Raw genomic sequence first — 22,897 nt, forward strand, 5'->3', positions numbered from 1 at the left:
GTGGAGCACAACGCTGCGGTTTTTGAACAGAGTTTAATAGTATTGTTGATACACTGCCACTTTCTAAACAATCACCATACAGGATTATCCTATGAAGTAAAGAAAATGACAGAAATAAAAGCAAAACGTGAGGCGGAAGTCTAAGGTTAATATATAGATCCATGGGTGATTCTATGATGTGCTCAAAACCCCTCAAAAAGATACTCGTTGGCGAATATCAGCCTTTGATTAGTTACTCTTCTATGGGTGATAGGAGGTATATATTTCACCAGTCGTAAAACACAACCGACAACAACTTGTGATGCAACCCACACACCGATATGTGCTTCCAAAGTATTGTGAGTGGGTGAAACTGTGCTTGTTATAGATGTACGTTAAAAACAAGAAATGCTTGTTACTTTTAAAAATAGCAGAATGTCTTACACAGTGCTTAGTCCACCTTGCCGGGTTTCAGAGCACTGCAATAATGCATATTTAAAAAAACAGTCAAGCACCTCTGGACTGTGGCAGCATGTAAACATACATGTTAGCACTGATGTCATATATACAACATTTGACATCATTAGGAACAGCAGGCAAACGAGAGCAGGGTGGACGAGAGGCAGCAAAACAGCCAGGCTAGTGATCAGCAACACAAAGACACACACAGAGCAAAAACAGACACAAATAGCAGACCAGACACACAGCAGAAAACGACACAGCAAAATCAAGCACATACAGCAGAAACTGACACATAAAATATAAACAAGCACACACAGAATAAACAAGCACATGCAGCAGAACCAAATGCATGAAGAAGAAACAAGCAAACTTATCTGAAAGGACCAGCAATGTAAACAAGAACATGCATTCTCGTGGAATGCTCACACAAAGAACCAGCCTGCTTATCAGCGCCGCGCGCCTCGTGAACAGCGCCGCGCGCCCCTCTGCGGACTCCCCCTGCATTCTAATGTCAGTCACGTGAACTGTTCACGAGGCGCGCGTCGCGATCCGATTCTTTCGCCCATGCATTCTAATGCAAAAGCTCACACGCGCGACCTAATCCTATGGAAACCTATTGAAAAATGCTGCGCGTGGCCAACTCCTGTCGCCTCTCGTTTTTCCGCTGAGCCGACAGCTATAGTGCTCTCTGCGAGAGCGCGCTTTCATGCGCTTTTCGCAGCGAGCCCTAAAAAGGAAGGTTTCTATCCGGGGTTAAACTCCCACCCTACTTCTGTTTCTCCTGTTTGTAGCTCTTTCTGAAAGTGCAATTTGCGGACAGTAACAGTGTACTTTGGAATTAGCTCTTCTATCAATATCATGATATTAGCACATTCTGTTCAAGCTGCAAAGGTCACTTTGGAATGAATAATACTATTAATAATAATATCAACATTTATAGTGCGCGACAGCTACCTCAAGCAGAGGTGTCCCGGCACTTAGCTGGCAAGCAGGAGAGAGGGATTACCAAGATTCGAGCTTTGGCTAAAAAGCCAAGTCTTCAAAGTCTTTCTGAACTCACGTTCAGAATGAATAAGGCGCATGTAGGTAGGCAGGGAACTCCACAATCTGGCCGTTACCACCGTAAAAAATCTGCCCCCTATGCATGACTTCACATAGCGAGGTTCGCAGAGCAGGTGTTGAGAGTTAGACTCCAATGACCGATTTTGTTGGTAGAGGCATAATTGTGGTTTAAGGTAACTGGGACAATTGCCTCGCAGTGCACGGAAGGCCATGGTGAGAGCCTTAAACTTTATCCATTTCACTACTGGAAGCCAGTGGAGCTGTCTTATATGCAGAGATATGTGGTTTTGATAAGATACTCATCTGATTAATCCCGCAGCTGCATTTTGTACCATCTGCAATCTCTTAAGCAGATAGGCAGGTAGTCCCAGGTATAGACAGTTTTCATAGTCCAGCCAAGATGTCACTGTGGCATGAACAATGATTCTGCAACAGTCCTCCGGCAATAAATGCAGAAATTTCCTCAGGCTTCTCAACTTACTTAAGTACGAGGCTGCTATAAGACCTACTTGGGTTGCCAATGAAAGAACCGTTTCGCATTTTACACCCACGTTTTTTGCCGTCAATGCTGGGAGAGGAGATGCCTTGCCAAAGAACAAGACCTCTGTCTTCTTCACATTGAGCTTCAGCTTATTAATATTCACCCAACAGGAGATGTCCTTCAAGCATCTCTTAAATCTAATAAAAGAGTCAGGAGAATGATCTGTGAAGGAGAACACCAACTGGGTGTCCTCTGCATAAGATATTGCCTTAACATCCCAGTTGGCTATGAGCGAGAACAGGGGTGCCAGATAGGTATTTAAGAGCAGCGGGCCCAGAGCCGAACCCTGTGGTACCCCACACCACAGCTGCTTTGGTTCTGACTGAAAAGGTTGAAGAGTGGCCCTTTGCGTGCGGTCTTTAAGATAGGCCTGTAGCCAGGACAGAACCATCCCTCTCAGACTCATCAATTTGAGTCTGTCTAAATGGATCTGGTGAACCACGGTGTCGAATGCTGCGGACAGGTCCAAAAGTACCAGCATTGCTGATGCTCCCCCGTCCACAGTCATTTTTACAGACTCCGCCACCTCCAACAGCACCGTCTCAGTACTAAAACCGGACCAAAAGCCAGATTGCATATCATGCAGTATGTCATACCCTTCAATGAATTTAGCCACTTGGCGCTGTACCATCTTTTCGAACATCTTTGCTGGTGCTGGCAATAATGAGATCGGGAAGTAGTTGTTAAGCTCTCTCGGATCTATATTAGGCTTTTTCCTCAGGGGCAATAACAAAGCATGTTTCAATACATCAGGGAAGATGCCCATAGAAAATGAGGCATTCCATGTATGATTTAGAGCGGGATTAATTATGTGAGCCAATGTTTTCCACACTTTTGGTGGGCATTGATCCTCTTGGGACCCAGACTTACATTTCAGGATCGCCGCCAGGGATGAATTACAAAAAAGTGTCCTCGATATTTCAGACTCCCAATGCCTCTGTTTCCTGTCTCCATCTCTGTCGTGAAGGTGTCACAAACCTTCAAGATTTTACTCTCAAAAAAGTCAGATAGCTTCGTACACAATGATGGGGATGGCTGTAGCTTGCTCTCGAGTTCCGCAGGCACTCGAGGCACCGAAAGATTTCCTTGCCCGAGTTCTCAGCCTTGTTAATGCGCTTCACGAGGTAGTCCCATCTTGTCACCCTCATCAACTAGTGGAGCTCTTTTAAAGCTCTTTTAAAGCTTTCTTATAGGCAATTTGGCCATTGGGCTATAATCCTTCCTCCAAAGACGCTCCATTTTTTCCCCATCTACTTTGTTCCACTCTGAGACCCTCAGAGAACAGGGGGGGGGATGGAAAGTCTCTCGAGGTTCTAGCTAATTTGGCCGGTGCTACGGTGTCCAGCGCGGCAGAGATCCACCTGTTCAGTGCGGGCGTGTCTACATTAGGATCACTAATTAAATGCAACTGACCCAACAGTGCTGGATCAAGGGTCTCTGCTGTTAGCATCTTCCAATTTCTTTTTGGTATATTGCGGCTTTCTCCACCAGGTTGTAGTTTTTCTAGACTGAACAAGAAAGGGACCAAGTAATGGTCAGTCCAGACCAATTAATGTGGGGTCTACCGAGCTACCGAGGACGAGATGTCCGAGAACAATAAATCTAAGGTATTGCCTGCCCAGTAAGTGGGAGATTTTACATGTTGTGTGAGATTCGCTCCATTAAGAGACATGGTTAGCTGTGAAACATGAGTGCAGCCAGGATCATTTATATGCAAGTTGAAATCTCCTAAGGCCGAATAGTTGGAATATTGCAATGACTTCATAGCAATAAAGTTACATAGGTCTGGGATTAGACTTGGTGGACAGTCTGATGGTCGATGTATCAAAAGTCCTGCAAAGGATGCCGTGGGTCCTTTCTTTATTACAGAAATTCAGACCTTCTATCAAGCTCACATTTCTCAGCTCTGTGGTGAAAATCTGCCATGAATCCCTCTCACAAGGATGGCTACCCCACCCACTCTTTTCTCACTATCCCCGTTTGCACAGCAAAGTTTAACCCCTCCCATGCTCGTGACGGAACTGTTCCGTCACGAGCCTCGGGTGGGCTGTGCTGGTGACGGAACGGTTCCGTCACGGCCCGCTCGCCGCGCCTGCGCGGCACGAATTCCGCGCCTGCGCTGAAGGTTCTATTAGGCGGGCGGGGCCGTGACGGAACCGTTCCGTCACAAGCACAGCTCACCCGCGGGCTGTTAAGGAGCGGTTCCGTCACGAGCACGGGACCGCCGCGCGGCCCCGCCTCCCACTTAGCGCTGCGGTGGAATAGCCGCCGCAGCGAAGGGGTTTAAACCCAAGGGAATAGCCAGGGTCAAAACCGGTATGGTTTTCTCCTTTAACAATGTTTCGGTCCGAAACATCACATCTCATTTGTTGTCAGACAGCGATAGCCAAATATCATCTGCATGTTTGGGCAATGACCTGCAATTAATCAGCCAGGCTCTTATCTCTTCTTCTGCACCGAGGCCATGGGGCTCATGACCCTATTTCCCAGGGACGCACTCTTATTCCCAAAAATAAAATTACAGCTTTTGCAGTAGTGAGGGAGTACTACGCTCACCATGTTAATGTCATGGCCAACTGGACACGAGTTACTACTTAAAGCCAGGAGGGAGTCCCAAGTCGAGAGTCTATGAAATGCTATTACCGCTAATGAAAGGGACAACGTGGCTGGCGCTGACCGCAATCCGGATGCGGATAGGCGCAGACGGTCTTGCCTTTGGCGCGCAGGCAGCACGCGTCCGTGCAGACATGCTGAATATGTAGAGTACCAGCTGTGCTATCCGGAAATGAGGGAGCCAAGGGTGAAGTGCTCTGAACCCCACCAGGACGGTATGCAAGGACTGTGTATTGCACTACCATTAAGACACAAGGAAGACCTAGGTTCACTGTCTTTTATTCATCAAAGTACATTTTGTGCAGATTTATTTAATGGTCTCAAGCTCCTCACCAGTGCAATAAAACCTTGTGCCATGGCTGATCAAAGATTACATGTGGTGTTGGACACACCGGACAATGAGGTAAGAAGAGGGTCTGCAGAGTGATAACCTGGGTATCCAGATTTGGTTAAGGTATGTCTTTCAAGCCCAAATGGTACCATTGCTGACAAGATGAGTAACAACTTTCCACTTCGATGCGGGTCCTGCCAGCATTACAATAAGCTAAACAGTCAATAATATTGTCTTAGAAGAACTACTATACTGGCCTTTGTCTGTGCCTCCCACAGCACATGCTGACCCGGCTGTAGTATCCCCAGAGCTCTGCAAACCATGCCACCAACATCATCAATCGGTCTTATGTGTGATGACAGGCCTGCAATGGCCATCAGGAGGCATATGAAACTCAAAATTCTACGCATTACCCATAAGGCCTAGTCATTGTTGAGAACCAACAAAACAATATGTACTGGCCTCTGTTCATCTACTACGACTTTAGCAAGGATGAGTACAGAGAGGACAGTATAACCTCTTTTGAATGGTTATTCATATGAAAGACAGCTCAATGAAATAATTTACTAAATAAGTGAATTGGAAAAAAAATAAAAAATTACATTAATTCATAAATAAATTCTGTCACTGAGACATAGAAAATATAGTTTTCACAAACTTTGTGCGCCAGAATTGTAGCTGAACATCAGAGCTAAAACAGTGTGGCACTTCTACAACCATCTCAATATAGAGAATAACGTTTACTTTCATTTCACACAGAAAGTTATGTTTTTTGTATTGGGATCCAAAGTAACTAAAGCTGATGATTTAACAGCTTCATTTATTTTTGGTATTAAAAACTCTTAAAGCATGGTTAATCACATCACTGCATCAAAGTTCAAGTTACATACAGCGCAACACACAACTGTGATTGCAGTACATCTTTGGGAGACAACATTTGTTTTATTTATGTAATGTTGTACAGAAATTTAATGGAAAAATATGATCAAACAATGATGAAAATTTTTAACCGAAAACCCAAAGTGAAGGCTACACATTAAATTTGTCTCCCTTCTTGGAGACAAATTTAATGGATCATATTTTTCCATTAACTTTCTGTATAACATTACAGGTTTACTCCAAGAAAGTATCTTTACATATTTTAGTTGATTCTTGATATAGAGCATGGCTCATCTACAAAGTGACATCTTGGCGCTGCAGGGCAGGTGGGAGAGGGAAAGGCGGCGACTAGAACAACCAGTTTTTCAGCCGTTTCTTGAATTCAGCTAAACTTGGGCATATTTGAATAGAAAGAGGAAGTTTATTCCAGTGGAGCAGAGCCAGATAGGAAAAGGAACGGCCTCCAGATTTGGTGGTGCGAATAAGTCTGAAGCATAAAAGAGATTGGTGGTTAGATTGGAGGATTCTACTAGGGATATAGGGGGTAAGCTTATTGCAGAGGTATTTTAGCCCTGACCATGATAGAGAATTGTATGTCAGACAGAGCAATTTGAATAGTGATCTGTTGCAGATGGGGAGCCAGTGTAGATCTCTAACTATGGGGGGTGAGGAGGTTCTTAGGGGTAGGTTTTTGAACCATATGTGCAGCTGTGTTTTGGACCACTTGTAGTTTGGACAAAAGGTATTGATTGGCGGCAAGAAACAAAGCATTGCCATAGTCCAGGTGGGTGATAATTAGCACCTGGATGAGTGTTTTTCATGAGCTGAGTCGTAGCCACTTAAAGTTTATTTTGAGCAAACGCATGGTGCCAAAACATGTGCCACATACAGAGTTGATCTGGTAAACTGATCGTCTAAAATTATGCCTAGAGTTTTTTGCAGTTCTAGTGGGCTGAGGAGCAGGCCCAGTTCTGCCGGCCACCAATCGTTCTTCCAGAGACTCTGAGTTTTGCCAAACAGTATCATTTCTGTCTTTCCTGCGTTAAGTTGAATGCAGTTGAGGGACATCAAGATGGCAATCTCTTTCATACAGGTGAGGAATTTCTGTTTGAGACTCTTGATGTCTTGCCCAAATGAGATGATCCTTGGTCAGTGATCAGCTCTTCCCCCGCAGCCAGCTCGTCAGCGCTCTGACCTCGGACCCCACAGGCAGGGTTCAAGACCACCCCCTGCTGGGTCCCGCTTTTGCACCTTTTTGGCTATTCTTATTTTCAGCTCCTGAAAGTGCTCCTGAAAGTGGCTAAGTGCGGCCCGCTACCCCTAACGCCACCGCTATCTACGTTCCTTGTTTTTTCCCGCCGTTACCCACCCTGCTCCCACCTCCCAGCCACACATCCCTCCCCTACTTATATGACGACCGCTGCGGGGATCGCGAGCTAAACCACTGTCCCTTGGTCAGTGATCAGCTCTTCCCCAGCAGCTCAGCTCGTCAGGGGGCTGACCTTGGACCATAAAGGCAGGGTTCGAGACCTCTCCCTGCTGTGTGCTGTTTTTGCACCTTTTTGGCTATTTTTATTTTCAGCTCCTCTCCCTCTTGGCTTGGCTAAGTGTGGCCCGATACTCCTAAGGCCACCGCTACCTGCGTTCCTCGTTTTTTCCTGCCGTTACCCGCCCACTACCTTCTCCCTGCCACATGCTTCTCCCCCCTTACCCCTCCCCTACTTATATGCTGACCGCTATGCGGTCGCACCGCTGGCGCGCCTAAGGCAGGCCCGTCTGCGCCCATCCGCACCTGGACCGGGCCCAGCGCCAGACCCACTAGCCCCCGCAAGAGCCACGACAACAGACGACGCTACGACGCAGACTTCCTACATGGACTCAACACCAAATGATCATCAAACTGCTTCCAGGCCAGCCCGATACTCACCGACGGACTCTTAAATTGCCGACACTGCAGCTTCTCCAGCCGCCTAACACCAGCACGCCCCACCCCACAACCACCTCAGATGCCTTCTACTCAGCACCCGCTCCGTCCACAAGCACGCCATCGAACTCTGGGACCTACTCGACTCAGCCTTCCCAGACGTCGCCTTCCTAACAGAGACCTGGCTGAACTCCTCCTCGGCACCCGACATTGCCATTGCCATCCCAGATGGCTACAAGATCACCAGGAGGGACCGCAACCACAGACCTGGAGGAGTAATTGCCATCGTCTACAGGAATACCCTAAGAATCTCGACCAGCACAGCAGACGCCTCCAGCACCGCCAAACATCTCCACTTCCAGATCCACATCGACCCCAACACCACCCTTAGAGAAACACTCGTCTACAGACCCCTGGGGTCCCGGCCACAGTTCATCAACACCATCTCCGACATAGTCAGCACGCACGCCCTTGCGTCCACGGACTACATCCTCCTTGGAGACCTGAATTTCCACCTCCAGAAAACCAATGACAGCAACTTCATCGCCCTGCTCGACAACCTTGCCAACCTCTGTCTCATACAGCTCGTCGAGGTCCCCACCCACACCGCCGGACACACGCTAGACCCCATCCTCTCCGCCAGCAAACACATCACCTTCAGCCACATGCTGAACTCCAGTGGACCGACCACCACTACGTCCACTTCGCCTTCGAGAAACCCACCGCGCAGCAACACACGCAACAAATCACCCACCGCAGCTGGAACAGGATCACCGAGGACTAGCTCATCACCACCCTTGCCTGCAACCCACCTACCGACACTGCCGAAATACACAGCCACCCGCAACCTCTGGCAATGGATCAACGACTGTGCCAACACCCTCGCCAAACGGAGGTGTCTAAACAGAAGTGCCGAAAACTCAAGAAGAAGTGGCGCCATGAGCAGACACCGGACAACCACGCTGGCCTCAAGGATGCCAGCCGTAAGCACCACCAACTCATCCGAGCCTCCAAAAGGACCTCCTTCCAGGAACGTATCAACAACAACGCACACAACAGCAAAGAGCTCTTCAACGTCGTGAAGGAACTCTCCAACCCCAGCTCCAGCACCAACGACATCCCACCGTCACAAGACCTCTGAGACTCACTAGCCTCCTTCTTTCACCGCAAGATCGCAGACATCCACAGCAGCTTCCACACCCAGACCCTACCAACAGCCGCTAAGACCACTGACTCTCCAACCCACAGCCTCATCAACCTCCTGGACCCACGTCAACGACGACAACACCATCAAGACCATGAACACCATCCACCCCAGCTCACCATCCGATCCTTGCTCCCACCACATCTTCAACAAAGCCAACCGCATCATCGCTCCCCAACTCCGAAAGATCATCAACAGCTCCTCCGAGACTGCCACATTCTCAGAGAGCTGGAAACACGCAGAGGTCAACGCACTACTCAAGAAACCCACAGGGGACCCAAAGGACCTTAAGAACTTCTGGCCCATCTCCCTGCTCCAGTTTCCTGCGAAAGTCATCGAAAAGATCATCAACAAGCAACTGTCCCACTTCCTTGAGGAGAACAACATCCTGGACCCATCCCAATCAGGATTCCGCAGCAAGCATAGCACCGAAACTGCCCTCATCGCCGCCACCAATGACATCAGGACCATGCTGGACAACGGCGAAACTGCAGCCCTCATCCTCCTGGACCTCTCTGCCTCCTTTGACACCATCTGTCACCAAACCCTCGGCACACACCTCCACAACGCAGGAATCGGCTACAAGGCCCTGGGCTGGATCACCTCCTTCCTCACCGACAGAACCCAGAGGGTCCGCCTCCCCCATTCCGCTCGGAAGCCACCAAGATCATCTGCGGCATGCCCCAAGGATCATCCCTCAGCCCTACCCTTTTCAACGTCTACATGGCTCCACTCGCCAACATCGTCCGCTCGCACAACCTCAACATCGTCTCCTATGCCGACGACACCCAGGTGATCCTCTCACTCACCAAGGACCCCGCCACCACTAAAACGAACCTCCACGAAGGACTGAAGGCCATTGCCGACTGGATAGAGAACAGTCGCCTAAAACTGAACTCCGACAAGACGGAGGTCCTCATCCTCAACCCCTCTGCCTTGGACGAATCCTGGTGGCCGGCCGCACTGGGAGCCACACCGACGCCCTCCGACCACGCAAGCAACCTGGGATTCATCCTGGACTCATCACCCTCAATGACACAACAAGTCAACGCCATCTCCTAATCCTGCTTCAACACCCTCCCCACGCTTTGTAAGATCTACAGATGGATCCTCACCTAAACCAGAAAGAGGTCACCCACGCCCTCGTCAGCAGCAGACTGGACTACGGCAACGCCCTCTACACTGGAACCATGACCAAACTCCAGAAAAGACTGCAAAGTATACAGGACGCCTCTGCACGCCTCATCCTCTGCATCTCCCGCCACTCCCACATCACTGCCCACCTGAAGGACATGCGCTGGCTGCCTGTCAATAAGAGGATCACCTTCAAGCTCCTCTCGCACGCTCACAAAGCACTCCACAATGCCGGACCAGCATACCTCAACAAGCAGCTCACCTTCTACGCCCCAAATCGCCAGCTCCATTCCGCCGACCTCGCCCTTGCCACCGTCCCACACATACACAGAACCACCACCGGCAGATCCTTCTCCTACCTCGCCGCCAAGACGTGGAGCACCCCACCCATTTGCGTCAGACCCAGGACCTGCTGACCTTCAGGAGACACCTCAAGACCTGGCTGTTCGAGCAGTAGCTGCTACCCCCCACCCACCCTCAGCGTCTTGAGACCCTCACGGGTGAGTAGTGCGCTATACAAATTGATTGATTGATTAAATGAGTGTCATATGCATACGAGAATGTTTCGAACCAATCAATCAAACAATCAGAACATTTGTAAAGCGCACTACTTACCCGTGAGAGTCTGAAGGCGCTGGGGGGGAGGGGATGCTGCTACTGCTCGAATAGCCAGGTCTTGAGGAGTCTTCTGAAGGTTAGCAGGTCCTGGGTCTACCGTAGGAGGATGGGGAGGGTGTTCCAAGTCTTGGCGGCGAGGAGAGAGACCGATCTGTCGCCGGAGGTCGCTCTTCGGATGCGGGGGACTGTGGCGAGGGCGAGGTCGGCGGAGCTGGGCTGGCAGTTGGGTGTGTAGAAGCTGAGCCATCTGTTGAAGTAGGCTGGTCCGGTGTGCCTTGTGTGCGTGGGTTAGGAGATTAAAGGTGATCCTCTTGTTGACAGGTAGCCATTGCAGGTCTCTCAGGTGGGGTGCGATGTAGCTGAGGCGAGGGATGTCGAGGACCAGGCGTGCAGAGGTGTTCTGAATGCGTTGTAGTAGTTTCAGGAGTTTGGCCGAGGCTCCTGCGTAGAGGGTGTTTCCGTAGTCCAGCCGGCTGCTGACGAGGGCCTGGGTGACCGTTTTTGTTTCAGTGGGGATCCACCTGTAGATCTTGCAGAGCATGCGGAGGGTGTTGAAGCAGGAGGACGAGACGGCGTAGACCTGCTTTGTCATGGAGAGAACCTAATATGGTTATGTAGATATTGAAAAGTGTAGCGCTTAGGGGAGAGCCCTGAGGGACACCTTTGTTCAGTGATATGGTTCAGGAGTGGAATGTCCCCATGGAGATTGTCTGAACTCTGTTGTTGAGAAAATCTACAAACCAGTCCAATGCTCTCCCCTGGATGCCTATCTGCTGGAGATGCTGCACCAGGATTTAGTGTGAGATTTGGTGTGAGAATGTGGCTTATATATCCAGCAGGAATATGGGATGATACAACAAATGGGCTACAACAACAGCATTGTTGCATCACAAACCATTACAATGCAAGTCATTACAACGACTTGCTGTAGGGGGCGCTGGATGTGGGAATAGTAGCATTCACTATTCTAACTCCAGGCTGTGCAACAGTAGGGAAGGTGTTAGATTTTAAATCCAGCACCTCCTGCCCCCTACAGCAAGTCGTTGTAATGACTTGTGTTGTAATGGCTTGCGTTATAACAACGCGGTTGTTGTAATGAAAACGTTGTAATGGAATGCGTTGTAGCTCATTTGTTGTAAACAATGTCTCCCATCCAGCAGAATCAGCATGGCTGGCTGTCGATCATCCAGGGCTAGTCTGATGGAGTGAACTACTGTGACTAGCGTAGTCTCAGTGCTATGGGATGGTCTAAAGCATGACTGGGAGATGTCAAGTAGGCTGTTGCTCTCCAAGTAGGTAGTGAGCGGTTTGTTAACATGCATCTCCAATATCTTTCCCAACAAGGGGAGGAGAGCTATTGGACGGTAGTTTGCGGCTCATTTGGATCAGTATTCGATTTCTTTAAGATGGGTGTAACCTGGGCTGCCTTCCATTGACTGGGAATCGAGGCTAGGCTTAGAGATTTATTGCATACTACGGTAATGATTGGGGCAAGCAGAGGTGCCAGAAGGTAACGTTTTTTGGGGGACAGAGGTCAACCGGGCCCCTGTTTTTATTTTGGTTAACAAGTCCCGTATATGTGTTGGTGAGATAGGATCAAAATGGTCAAGTCCTATGGAGTTGGGGTTGTGAGATACTGTGATTGGTGGACCGGTTCTGGCGTGGAAACTGTTATAAATAGTGTCAATCTTTTTTAAAAAAAACTTTTTATTGAAAGAAAGAGAAACAAAGTACAAGGCAAAAAGAAAACAGTGTACATGGACATGTGTTCAAATAGGAGGACACCTAGGCACGATATTACACAACAGATCAATAATACATATTGTGGGGAGGGGGCCAGCGGGGAAACAAATTGAAGGATAACAAAAACACACAAGACATGGAATGCCGGATCAGGGGGACAGAGGGACTTCGGGGCTGTCCACAAACGGAGGCACACATAGATTTCCACGGTACGCGTTCCATTGGCTCCAAATACTATTCCATTTTCTGGGTGTGCCCCGCGCCACATACACAGTCTTCTCTCTGAACATACACCAGTCCATATTCTCCTTCCACACCGATACCGTGGGCGGGCGCTGGGAACCCCACAACTGCACTACATCTCTTTTTGCAATCATATTCCCCAAGGTCACCCACCGCGTCTGGGCCACACTATAATCATTCGGCTCCCACACATTCAACAGGCACCGCCTGGCTTCGGGCTGCAGCACCACCCCCCGTGACTCTACCCATCACAATATGCACATTCGTCCAGAACCGCACCACCTCCGGACACTCCCAAAGTATGTGGAGGAAAGTACCAAGCATCCCACAACCACGCTTACATAACCCATCCGAGGAATAACCCATGCGAATCAAGTGCGGACCAGTAATATATACACGATGTAAGATCTTGAGCTGAACGAAACGGAGACGGGCAGGGATCGCAACTTCCTTAGGCGAGGATAATGCAGCCTGCCAATCCTCGTCGTCGCACTAACAGATCCACTCGGGTGTTGATCAACTTCTTATATATCAGGGAAATGGTACTATCGGGGACGTGGCCGTCAAGGAGCCTATCTTCAAGGGGGAGGACTCGGGGATGACAGTACCTGCCGGGAGAACCGAACTCAAGGCATGGTGAATCTGTGTGTATCGGAAGAATTCCTTGTCACTCAATTCATATTCTGACTGTAGTGCCGCAAAGGTCTTGATTTTGCCCTTGACCCAAAGATCGCTCACGCAGCTAATACCAATCATATCCCATTTTTCAAACCGTTTCGTCTTACAGAGACATCCCAACCTTTCAGAAGCATACAAGGGGGTCGCATGAGTCAATCGACCTTCCCAACCCACAGACGCATTCGCAGCATGCCACACTCGTACAGCAACCTTGGTAGGTCCAGATAAATCCTTGCCCGCCGCCTTGGAGTAGAGTGCCCTCCTGTAGTCCCCGCCCGGTAGCAAATACTTATCCATCTCAAACGCCGGGTTAGGAGCAGGCGCGTATGTCGCGTGATTGATCGCATTCAGTTGCGAGGCCCAATAGTAACGCCTAATATCCGGCAACGCTATACCCCCATCATACCAGGGAAGAGTGAGTTTAGCGAGGGAAATACGCGAACGTCCATCCCAAATTAACCGTCTCTGCAGGCTTTCAACCTCCCTAAAGTAGCTCGCCGGAATAATATCGAACGTATTCTGCAGCGCGTACAAAAACCTCGGCAGGGCCATCATTTTAAAAAGGGCAGTGCGCCCGAGCGGCGAAAGCGGCAACCCGCGCCAGCACTCAACGTCGAGTCTCAATCGTTGAAGGGGGGAGAACAGAGTTATAAAGATCCCCAGGTATTTAAAGCCCGTCGCAGAGATCCGAATGGGGCATCTGCGAGGCAGGGGAGGAGGACCGCTCGAGAGCACGTATACACAGGATTTAGCCCAGTTGATAACAAGGCCCGAATTTTTCCCAAACGAAGTGAGCACATCGAACAAAACATTGAGAGATTTTCGAGGGGACGTAAGGTACAATAAAATATCATCCGCATAAAGCGAAACGCGATCCTCAAAGTCCGGGGCCAACCGGATCCCCTTAAGCGAGGGCTCCCAGCGCAACCAGGCAGCCAGCGGCTCAAGGGCGAGAGCGAAAAGCAGTGGTGACAATGGGCAGCCCTGTCGCGTGCCCCTCCCGAGAACAAAAGACGCTGAGACCCGACCATTCACAACCACCTGCGCCAGGGGCTCCGCATACAAGAGTTTCACCCAGCCGATGAACCCGGGGCCGAATCCGAATTTCACAAGAGCGGCCCAGAGATAAGGCCACTCAAGAGTATCAAAGGCCATCGTGGCATCCAAGGAAGCCAAGTTGGCTGTTTCATGGAGCAACGCCGCCCTCGCGAGTGCACCGTGCAAGCGCCGCAGGTTAAGCGCCGTATTGCGGTGCGGGATGAAACCGGACTGATCCGGATGGACCAGGTCGCTGATAACAGTCGTCAGGCGGTTAGCTAATACCTTAGCCAGAATTTTCGGTTCAGCGTTTAGAAGCGAGATCGGTCTATAAGAAGAACAGCGATCCCGTGGCTTCCCTTCCTTGTGAATCACTACGATAGTAGCGAGACGCTGGTCACGTGTAAGGGAGCCAAAGCCACGGGACTCTAGAAACATATCACGGAGATATGGAGCCAGCGTGTCCGGGCACAGTTTATACAGTTCAATGGGCAGACCATTAGGGCCCAAGGCCTTACCAAAGCTGATTGAACGAATGGCAGTAGCCACCTCATCAGCCGACAGCACCGCGTCCATCAGGTCTCTGTCAGCCGCAGACAGGCAGGGCAAAGTAATATCGCGAAGCAACAAATGAGAGTCAGCTTCCGGTCTGTCAGAGACCGGAGCATACACTGTTCGGAAGTGTTCCGCAAAGCATTCAACAATCGCAACCGGGTCAGTCACGCACACTCCATCAAGGTTCTCAACCACAGGGACTACCCGACTCGCCCTCTCTTTCTTGTCCAGCCACGCAATCAATTTACCCGCCTTGTCCCCAACATCATACAGTCTGCCCTGCTGTTCCCTGCCCATGACCTTCACAGCATCAGTAACCAGGGCCTTATAATCTAATTGTTTGAGGCTGAGGGAATGAAGTTTGGCACGGGACACACACCGCTCCAAGCCACTCTCCAGTGCGGTTATTTCCGCCTCCAGACGGACCACCTCTTCATGCTTACTTTTCTTGGCGGTGGCGATCAAAGACAGGGCCTGCCCACGTATCACAGTCTTAAACGCCTCCCACAACGATACAGAAGATGACACAGATCCCACATTTTCTACAAAATAATGATCAAGGGATTTCACCAATTCGGAACGGGTCTTGGGATTGCGAAGAAACCAGGGGTTGATAGGTGCGACCCGTCCCTCATTACTTATGGTAGTATCCATGCTAAGCCAGACTGGGGAGTGGTCGGATATGCCCCGGGCGAGGTGCCTCACCTCCCCAACGGAGGAGGACAGCGCCGCCGGCAACAGAATATAGTCGAGACTGGACATACTGCCATGGGCTCCAGAGTGAAAGGTGTATTGCGCCTGATTCGGGTGCAGCAACCTCCAACAGTCCACCAGACCAAGTGTCTCCAGGAACCCACGTAGCCAGGATTGCGACTTGGGGAGATCCCTGGGGGGGTAGCGATCTATGTCACCGGAGACTACCGCATTGAAGTCTCCGCCTATCACCAAAATACCCTTAGGGAGCCCCAGCACTACACGCCCAAGATCAGCAAAAGTCGAGGTCTGTAGACCCGGTGGAACATAGACAGTGACAAATGAGACCGTCCGCCCCACCCACCTACCAGTGAGAGCGGCATAGCGCCCCCTATCATCAAGAAGCACAGCATCAATTGCCAAGGGGAGGGAGGACCCGACGAGGATACCCACACCCCTAGAACCAGAGGTGAAGCCAGAATGTGCCACTAGACGATACCCTCTCCGATTCATGGCATGGCACGTGTTCCCAACCAGATGCGTTTCCTGCAACAACACAATATCGGGGGAGAGGCGCCGCAGAAGCTGCAACACCACACCCCGTTTTATCCTGTCTCCCAACCCATTGACATTCCAACACATTAGTTTCAACCCACTAACCCCCATCCCAAAAAGATGTGCAGAGCCCACCCCACAACGAACACAATGACCCAATCAAGCAGAAATACGATACGGTGCCTTGAAAAAAAACCACAAACACCCAAGAACCTCCCACCACCCCCCAACGAGAACCCGTTACAACGCCCCCCACCCTGCACCCCTGCGTTAGACTCAAAAGCCACCCCAACTTGCAGTGTGCCTGTCGCCCCATTATTAAACTAGTCTACAAAAAGAAACCCCTGAGGAGAAAAGAGTCCCACTCCCCCCGCCACCCCCGGGTACATAGCAATAGGACACAGTAATAGGAGAAACATCGAACCCAGCTGAATAGTACGTGAATGTTCAGAAATCAGGAAACAGAATGTCACTCTCGTTCCGATACGCTGCCCTCGGCTCCACCCGGATGCCCGGTTGAGGCAGTCTGTTTGGGAAGGGTATCCAGCCAGTCACTAACTCCGTCCGGACGATCAAAGAAGAAAGTCCGGTCTTCATATTCGACACGCAGCCTGGTCGGAAAAAGCATTGCGTATTTCAGGCCCAAGTCTCTCAGCCTTCGTTTCACTCCCTGAAACTCCATCCTTTGTCTCTGAACAAGCTGCGTGAAGTCCGGGTAGAAACTCACCGTCGTATTCTCAAATTTGACGGGGCCACTTACTCTCGAGGCCTGAAGGATTGTGTCCCTGTCCCTAAAATTGAAGATCCTGGCGATGATAGGTCTCGGCGTGGCGCCCGACTTCGGTTTTCCGCCCGGCACTCGATGGGCACGCTCCACAGCAAAGAATTTACTCAGGCCTGTGGGGGCCAGATGATTTAAGACGATGTCCTCCACGAGCAGATCAGTTGCCGAGGCACCAGAGGACTCAGGAACCCCGACAAGGCGTATGTTGTTGTGCCGGGTCCTATTTTCAAAATCCTCCAGGCGATGGACCATGAGATCGTTGGAGGAGCGCAAACGTCCAATTTCCGTTTGCAGATCAGAGACATTGGTCGTGAGGCTAGAAGTCTTCAGGTCCAGAGACTTGACCCTTTCATTGGTCTTCGACAAATCAGCTCTGATCAAAGTAACATCAACTGCCACAGTGTCTATTTTGAGAGCGAGAGCCTCATATTGCTGACCAATGGAAGTCTGCATGTTGGCAATGGCGCCCATGACGTCCTGCAAGGTCAATTCGGCCATCGTAGGTGGATCGTCAGTGGGGCCCTCATAAGCTCGACAGGCACCACCGGGGGACCCCTTGGGTTGGGTATAGCGATCCATGACGTTGGTTTGAATCGGTCCCCCGCGTAGAGGCGTTTTAGTCTTCCGCTTCTCGTTGTCAGGCCTGGTGGTCATGTTGAATGGTGAGCCCCGAGGGGGCCCGCGAGACCTGGTGAAAATGGCCGCTCACCCACCGACCACCGCAAATAACGAAAGTGGGCCGAAAGGGCAGAAGCAGCAGCTCAGCCCAACACCCGGACCCTCAGAACAGTTGGTGCATAGTCAGGCAGCAAAGTTAGGCTGGACCCCGATGGAGGAGCGAGGCAATCACGCAGTCGGAGAAGGCAGCGGCTCAAAAACGAAACCGAAAGTCAACTCAGGGCAACAGGGGAAACCCCTCAGGCCGCTGTTGTTCAATTACTCCCCGGCGCCTTGGTATGCCAGCTCCCGGTGTCGCCGTGGGGCGGGCCTCCAAAACTCCGGTCGGTGTATCTGCGGTTCCCGAAGTCCAAATGAAATTTTGAAAACAGCTTAGGTATCAGCTGAGGTACATCTGCAAGAACCCGTAGTCAAAATCAGGATATCGTTCAGGATATAAGCGGAGGGCAGCGAGGGACTCGGGAGCCCTGTGCCTACGCGGCCATCCTGGATGCGCGCGTAGCTCCTCCCCAATATAGTGTCAATCTTAGTTTGAAAGTAAGGAGCCAGTTTATGGCAAAATGATTGCAAGGCAGGGATACCGATGGAGCATGCCTGTGGTTTTGCAAAGGTCTTTACGATTTTAAATAGTTCCTTGGAGGAGTTCCCTGCCAGATTGATTTTTTGAACAAAGTGTTGTTTGCAATGCCCCTTTATTTCTGCATGGTAAGCACTTAAGGCATCTTTGTATAATTGTTTACCTGTGGTCGTTTTTTACCTTCTCCAATTGCGCTTGAGTCTTCTACCGCGAGACTTGTCAATTTTTAGTTCAGCCGTGTACCAGGATGCATTGTGCCTGAATTTTTCTTTGGCTAAGATTTAAAGGGAGCTACGGTGTCAAAGGGATAGGTAAGTTAGTCACTGAACTGTGTGAGAGCTGTGTTTATGTCATGTGATTTGTCAAGGTTGGTGATGGGAAAAACTGCTTGAAATGCATCAAGAGTAATTTGTTTCCAGGGTCTTGTGATGGTTATATTGTTGGCCTGGGGACTGTCGTTATCAAGACCTGAAAGCAATCTGTCCATGTTATTGGTAATCGGGTGTCAATTAGTGATAGCTTAGTAGTTGAAAAAATGAGGTCCAACATATGTCCGGCATAGTGGGTGGAACCAGTTTTTGTGAGATGCAAGTTTAACATTTCGAGGTTTGATAGCAGAATAGGAACATCGGGGTCTGTGATTGTATTGATGTAGTAGTTAAAGTCGCCAATTAGGAGGAAGAGAACATAAGGTCTCAAAGATTTGGGGGGAAATCCTTTTTTTGTCCTGGAGGGCAGTAGACGAGAGAACCATTCCAGGGGTTGTCATATGGGGGGAAGAATTTAAATATGATTAGTTCCACCCAGTTAGTGAGTAAGGAGTCGAGTATTTTCACTCTCAAGGTGTCCTTGAAGGCTAGGGCTACTCCTCCTAATTTCAGATCCCTAGATTGCCTAATTAATTTGTAGTTCTCATGGAATGCTATTGGGACGCTAAGCATTGTCTCGGTTATAAAGCATAGGTCTGGTTGTGTTGAAGTGAGAAGGTCCCAAATTTCCACTGAGTACTTGGAAATCAACCTGGCATTGAAGTAGATACATTTGAGCATTGATGAAAGATTCAATGATTTATTAGGTGATCCCGGAGTTGAGGGATTTTGTAGAGGATTTGAGCACCTGGTTAGGTTGCTCCTTATCCATTGCTTCTGTATGTTTAGTGGGGAGTATGTGAACCTGCACTTCAGACAGGCAAATGGACCTTCCAGAGGAATTGAAAGATGGGGGGGGCATTGGGAGTAATAGGTTCTAAGGTTGAGTAGGTCTTTGTTACTGTAGTGGTATAGTGGTATGTATGTGGGTGAAGGGGAAATACCTGGTAAAGGAGATGCAGGGTTCCTGGCGATGGTCTGGCACAAACGGACGCTAAAAGGCTTGCTTTTGGCACGCGGGTGGCGCGCATGCTGTGCGCGTCCACTGTGCGTCGCCACCAGGCTTTCAATTTATGCTGGGAAGCAGGAAAAGCAAGCCCGCTGCCGTCCAATGGTGGCGGCCGTCGCGGAATTGCTTTGTCACTGCTTTCAGCGTCCTGAACTCCTTTTTGTTCAATCGGCAGAGCCGTGACGGACGGGGGAGCCCAGGAGGAAATGTGCCATTAGCAGAGGACTTTAAAAGGTAACGATAAACCGTACAGCTGTAACTATGGAGTTTTGTGAGATCACTAAAAAGCAATAATGCTTACATATTTAAAGTACTTGTATACTAATATCAAGAGCCTCTTTCCCAGTCATCGACATTACAGGCTACAGGTTCACCATGAGAAGAAATATGGTTTCATGGTTCTCTGAAAAGAGTTATAACGTTCAGCTAAAATCTTACCATACATTTCCTGTGTTGACTCTTGCTTTATGGCAGATAAATCTGTAAAATAGGAAAGTAGATCAAACATGTCAGTCAAAATATTCATAGGCAACATTTCAACACTCTAGTTTTAGCACTTTAATCTGCAATTTATGGAGTCATTCAATATCCTATTTTGAGTGCAAGGACCTTACCTCTGCTCTGTTCAATTACCCCTTATCTTCCAGTGGAGTTAACCACATGAAGCTAAATTGTTGCCCATACACTGACCAGATTGAACCTCCACTGAACACTTAATCAATAGGATTATGGACCCGCAAAATATTGGACAGTAGATTCAAAAACTAGAGAACAGAACCAACGTCAATATAGATGAATCCTGATTTTGACCCCAGAATCTTCTCTAGTGTGTATGCCGAGGCACAGGCCTGTCTTTTGACATGAGTAAGGTCTTAGGCTTGTTCAATGACCTGGAGAGGCCTACCAAGAGAGGCAAAAAGAAGTCAAAAGGTTATCCATCATCTGGATGTGGTCCGTGACTGACTGTAGCGAGCATGCCTTCAACTGCCAGTCATCAAGTAGCGGACAATTAGTGGGTCAGGCCCGTAGATGGGCAGCAACCACCGCCATTACCTTAGTGAACATCCATGGGTCACTGGTGAAGCCTAAAGGGAGCACGTCAAACTGAAAGTGTTCGTAGCCCACCTTCAACTGCAAATAGCACCTTTGGACCTGCAGAACGGGAATGTGAATATAAGAGTCAGCTGGTCAAAAGCCAACATGTTAATATCCAGTCTTTGGGCTCCAGGACAGACAGCCCTTGGGCCAGGGGGAGCATCTAGAATTTTTCTTTGTGCAGGAAGATAGTGAGAGAGACTATTCTAGGATAGGGCTCCACCCTATCCTAGAATAGTCTCTTTCACTATCTTCCTGCATCTTTCTTCGGCACAAGGAAGTAGCCGGAATAACACGCAGTTCCCACTTCGGAGGCCGGTACCCACTCTATGGCTCCTTCGGCCAAAAGAGCCTGCCTTTCCAGTCATAAGACAGACAGGTGAAGGTGGTAGGTGCACTAGGTCAGAAAGGATTATCAGGACACAGTATTACTGGACAATCTGCAGGACTCATTTGTGAGAGGTAAAGTGTTGCCACACCTGCAGGAAGCGGCTGATCTTGCCTCCTACCAAATGGGTGTGTGCCGTTAAGGGTACACTAAAGGGGATTCAAGATTACTTGCCACAGGGGTGGAGGACTGGGCCATATGTTGCCCCTGATGGCAAGGTTGCGGTCTGTCAAAAGCCCCCACACCAAAAGATTTGGGAGACCTGTTGTGCAGGGTGGCGGGACCTGATGTGGTCGGTGGGCCAAGACCCTGGCATAACCCATAGAAGGGCGAAATAATGCTGGAATTGCCATACTGGAGATGAAAGGCCGAAAGAGTGAGCTGCTGGTTGGCTTTCATTCAAACTTTCTAGGGACGAGTCTGCCTTTTCACCAAACAGGAGGGCACAGTCAAAAGGTATGTTCATTAAGGTCACCTGTCTAGGACCAAGTAGGTGACTAATTTAGCCATTATTCTGACGTCCTGAATTGTTGAGGCTATAGAAGCAAGTAGGATTGCAGGTAAAAGCTCAGCAACGACATCCTAATGGGCAGGGGTGTAATGACCAAGTAAATAGTTTGCATTGCCTGACCTCAACGCAAGGCAGCCAAGGAGAAAATGTGCTTCCTGAACATATCCACACATCTCAGAAGGACTGGTTGGGAAGGAGTTAGGGTTCACCCTGCTGGTGTATGCCTGCCCCACCAAGCATTCAGTGGTGGGATTATGGATTAAGAAATCCGGGTCACATAGAGTAGGTATATGGCAGAAGACGACCAGTCGGATGACTGACAGGCCACAGCATGGTACAGCCATAATGTAAAATACTGTGGCAGTGAGGTCTTCATTGAAAGGCAAAAGAGGTTTTGCTGGAGCTTTGCCAGGCTGCAGGACATTTGTTTTCACCTCTGTAGTAGGGTGGTGAAGGTCTAGGACCTTAGCAGCCTTCTGAATCCCAGTGACTGGTTCAGTAAGGGAAACCAACAGAGTACCATTGAGGTGTCTAGTTCACCGGCATCCTGTGCGTCCATGTTCCAATTGACTTCATAATAGGGTGAGGCAAACTCTTCCTCATCCCCACCATTGTTGAGGGAATTACGATCCCCGCACCAGCTTTCAGGCCACCTTCCCGCCTCTTTTGTGTTATAAAATGGAGGGAGGATTTCGCCGGCGCAGCGGGCGGGCGCAGCGGGCGCGCCGAAGGCGCGCCAAAGGCAAGCCCGTCTGGGCCCGTCCGGGCCACGCCGGGCCCAGGGGCCAGACCCCCTGGCCTATTACCTGGTAACGATCCCCTTATATCATATAACAGCAACCAACTCATGTCCTTAAGAGGTAAGATTGATCCCACTTGTAGCTTGCTAAACACCTATAAGGATCATGAGTCATGTTCGGGCTGCCACTATCATTTTAACCCAGATATAAGGACCCATGAGCAGCCTCCTTTCTCACTGGCTCTGTTGAACTGCCGATCCCTACCTAAGCATGCCCTTGAGATCTCCATGCTACTGGAGGATTCAGATATTGAAGTCCTTTTCCTCACAGAAACGTGGACCAATGACGGCTCCAACCCTGATGTTGTTCGGGCCCTCCCTCCGAACTATGCTTTGTCGAGGCAAGATCGAATGGATGGACGAGGAGGAGGGATTGCTATAGCACATAAAAAATCAATAAACTGCAGAACAGAGAAAGTCCTCATTCCGGGGTCAG

General features: G+C 49.6%; 1 protein-coding gene across 2 annotated transcripts in view; it reads right to left on the reverse strand.

Annotated features, from left to right (window-relative positions):
- The window catches only part of LOC144828458 (ubiquitin carboxyl-terminal hydrolase CYLD-like), a 677,169-nt gene that overhangs the window by 332,339 nt on the left and 321,933 nt on the right, over positions 1-22,897 (reverse strand). For both annotated transcript variants that reach the window (XM_078686635.1, XM_078686637.1), the window contains one exon: positions 20,107-20,148. In XM_078686635.1, the coding sequence (XP_078542761.1) occupies positions 20,107-20,148 (42 nt within the window). The remainder of the gene's footprint in view (positions 1-20,106; positions 20,149-22,897) is intronic.

The sequence above is a fragment of the Lissotriton helveticus genome, chromosome 4_1 (assembly GCF_964261635.1).
Source record: "Lissotriton helveticus chromosome 4_1, aLisHel1.1, whole genome shotgun sequence".
NCBI classification, from domain to species: Eukaryota; Metazoa; Chordata; class Amphibia; order Caudata; family Salamandridae; genus Lissotriton; species Lissotriton helveticus.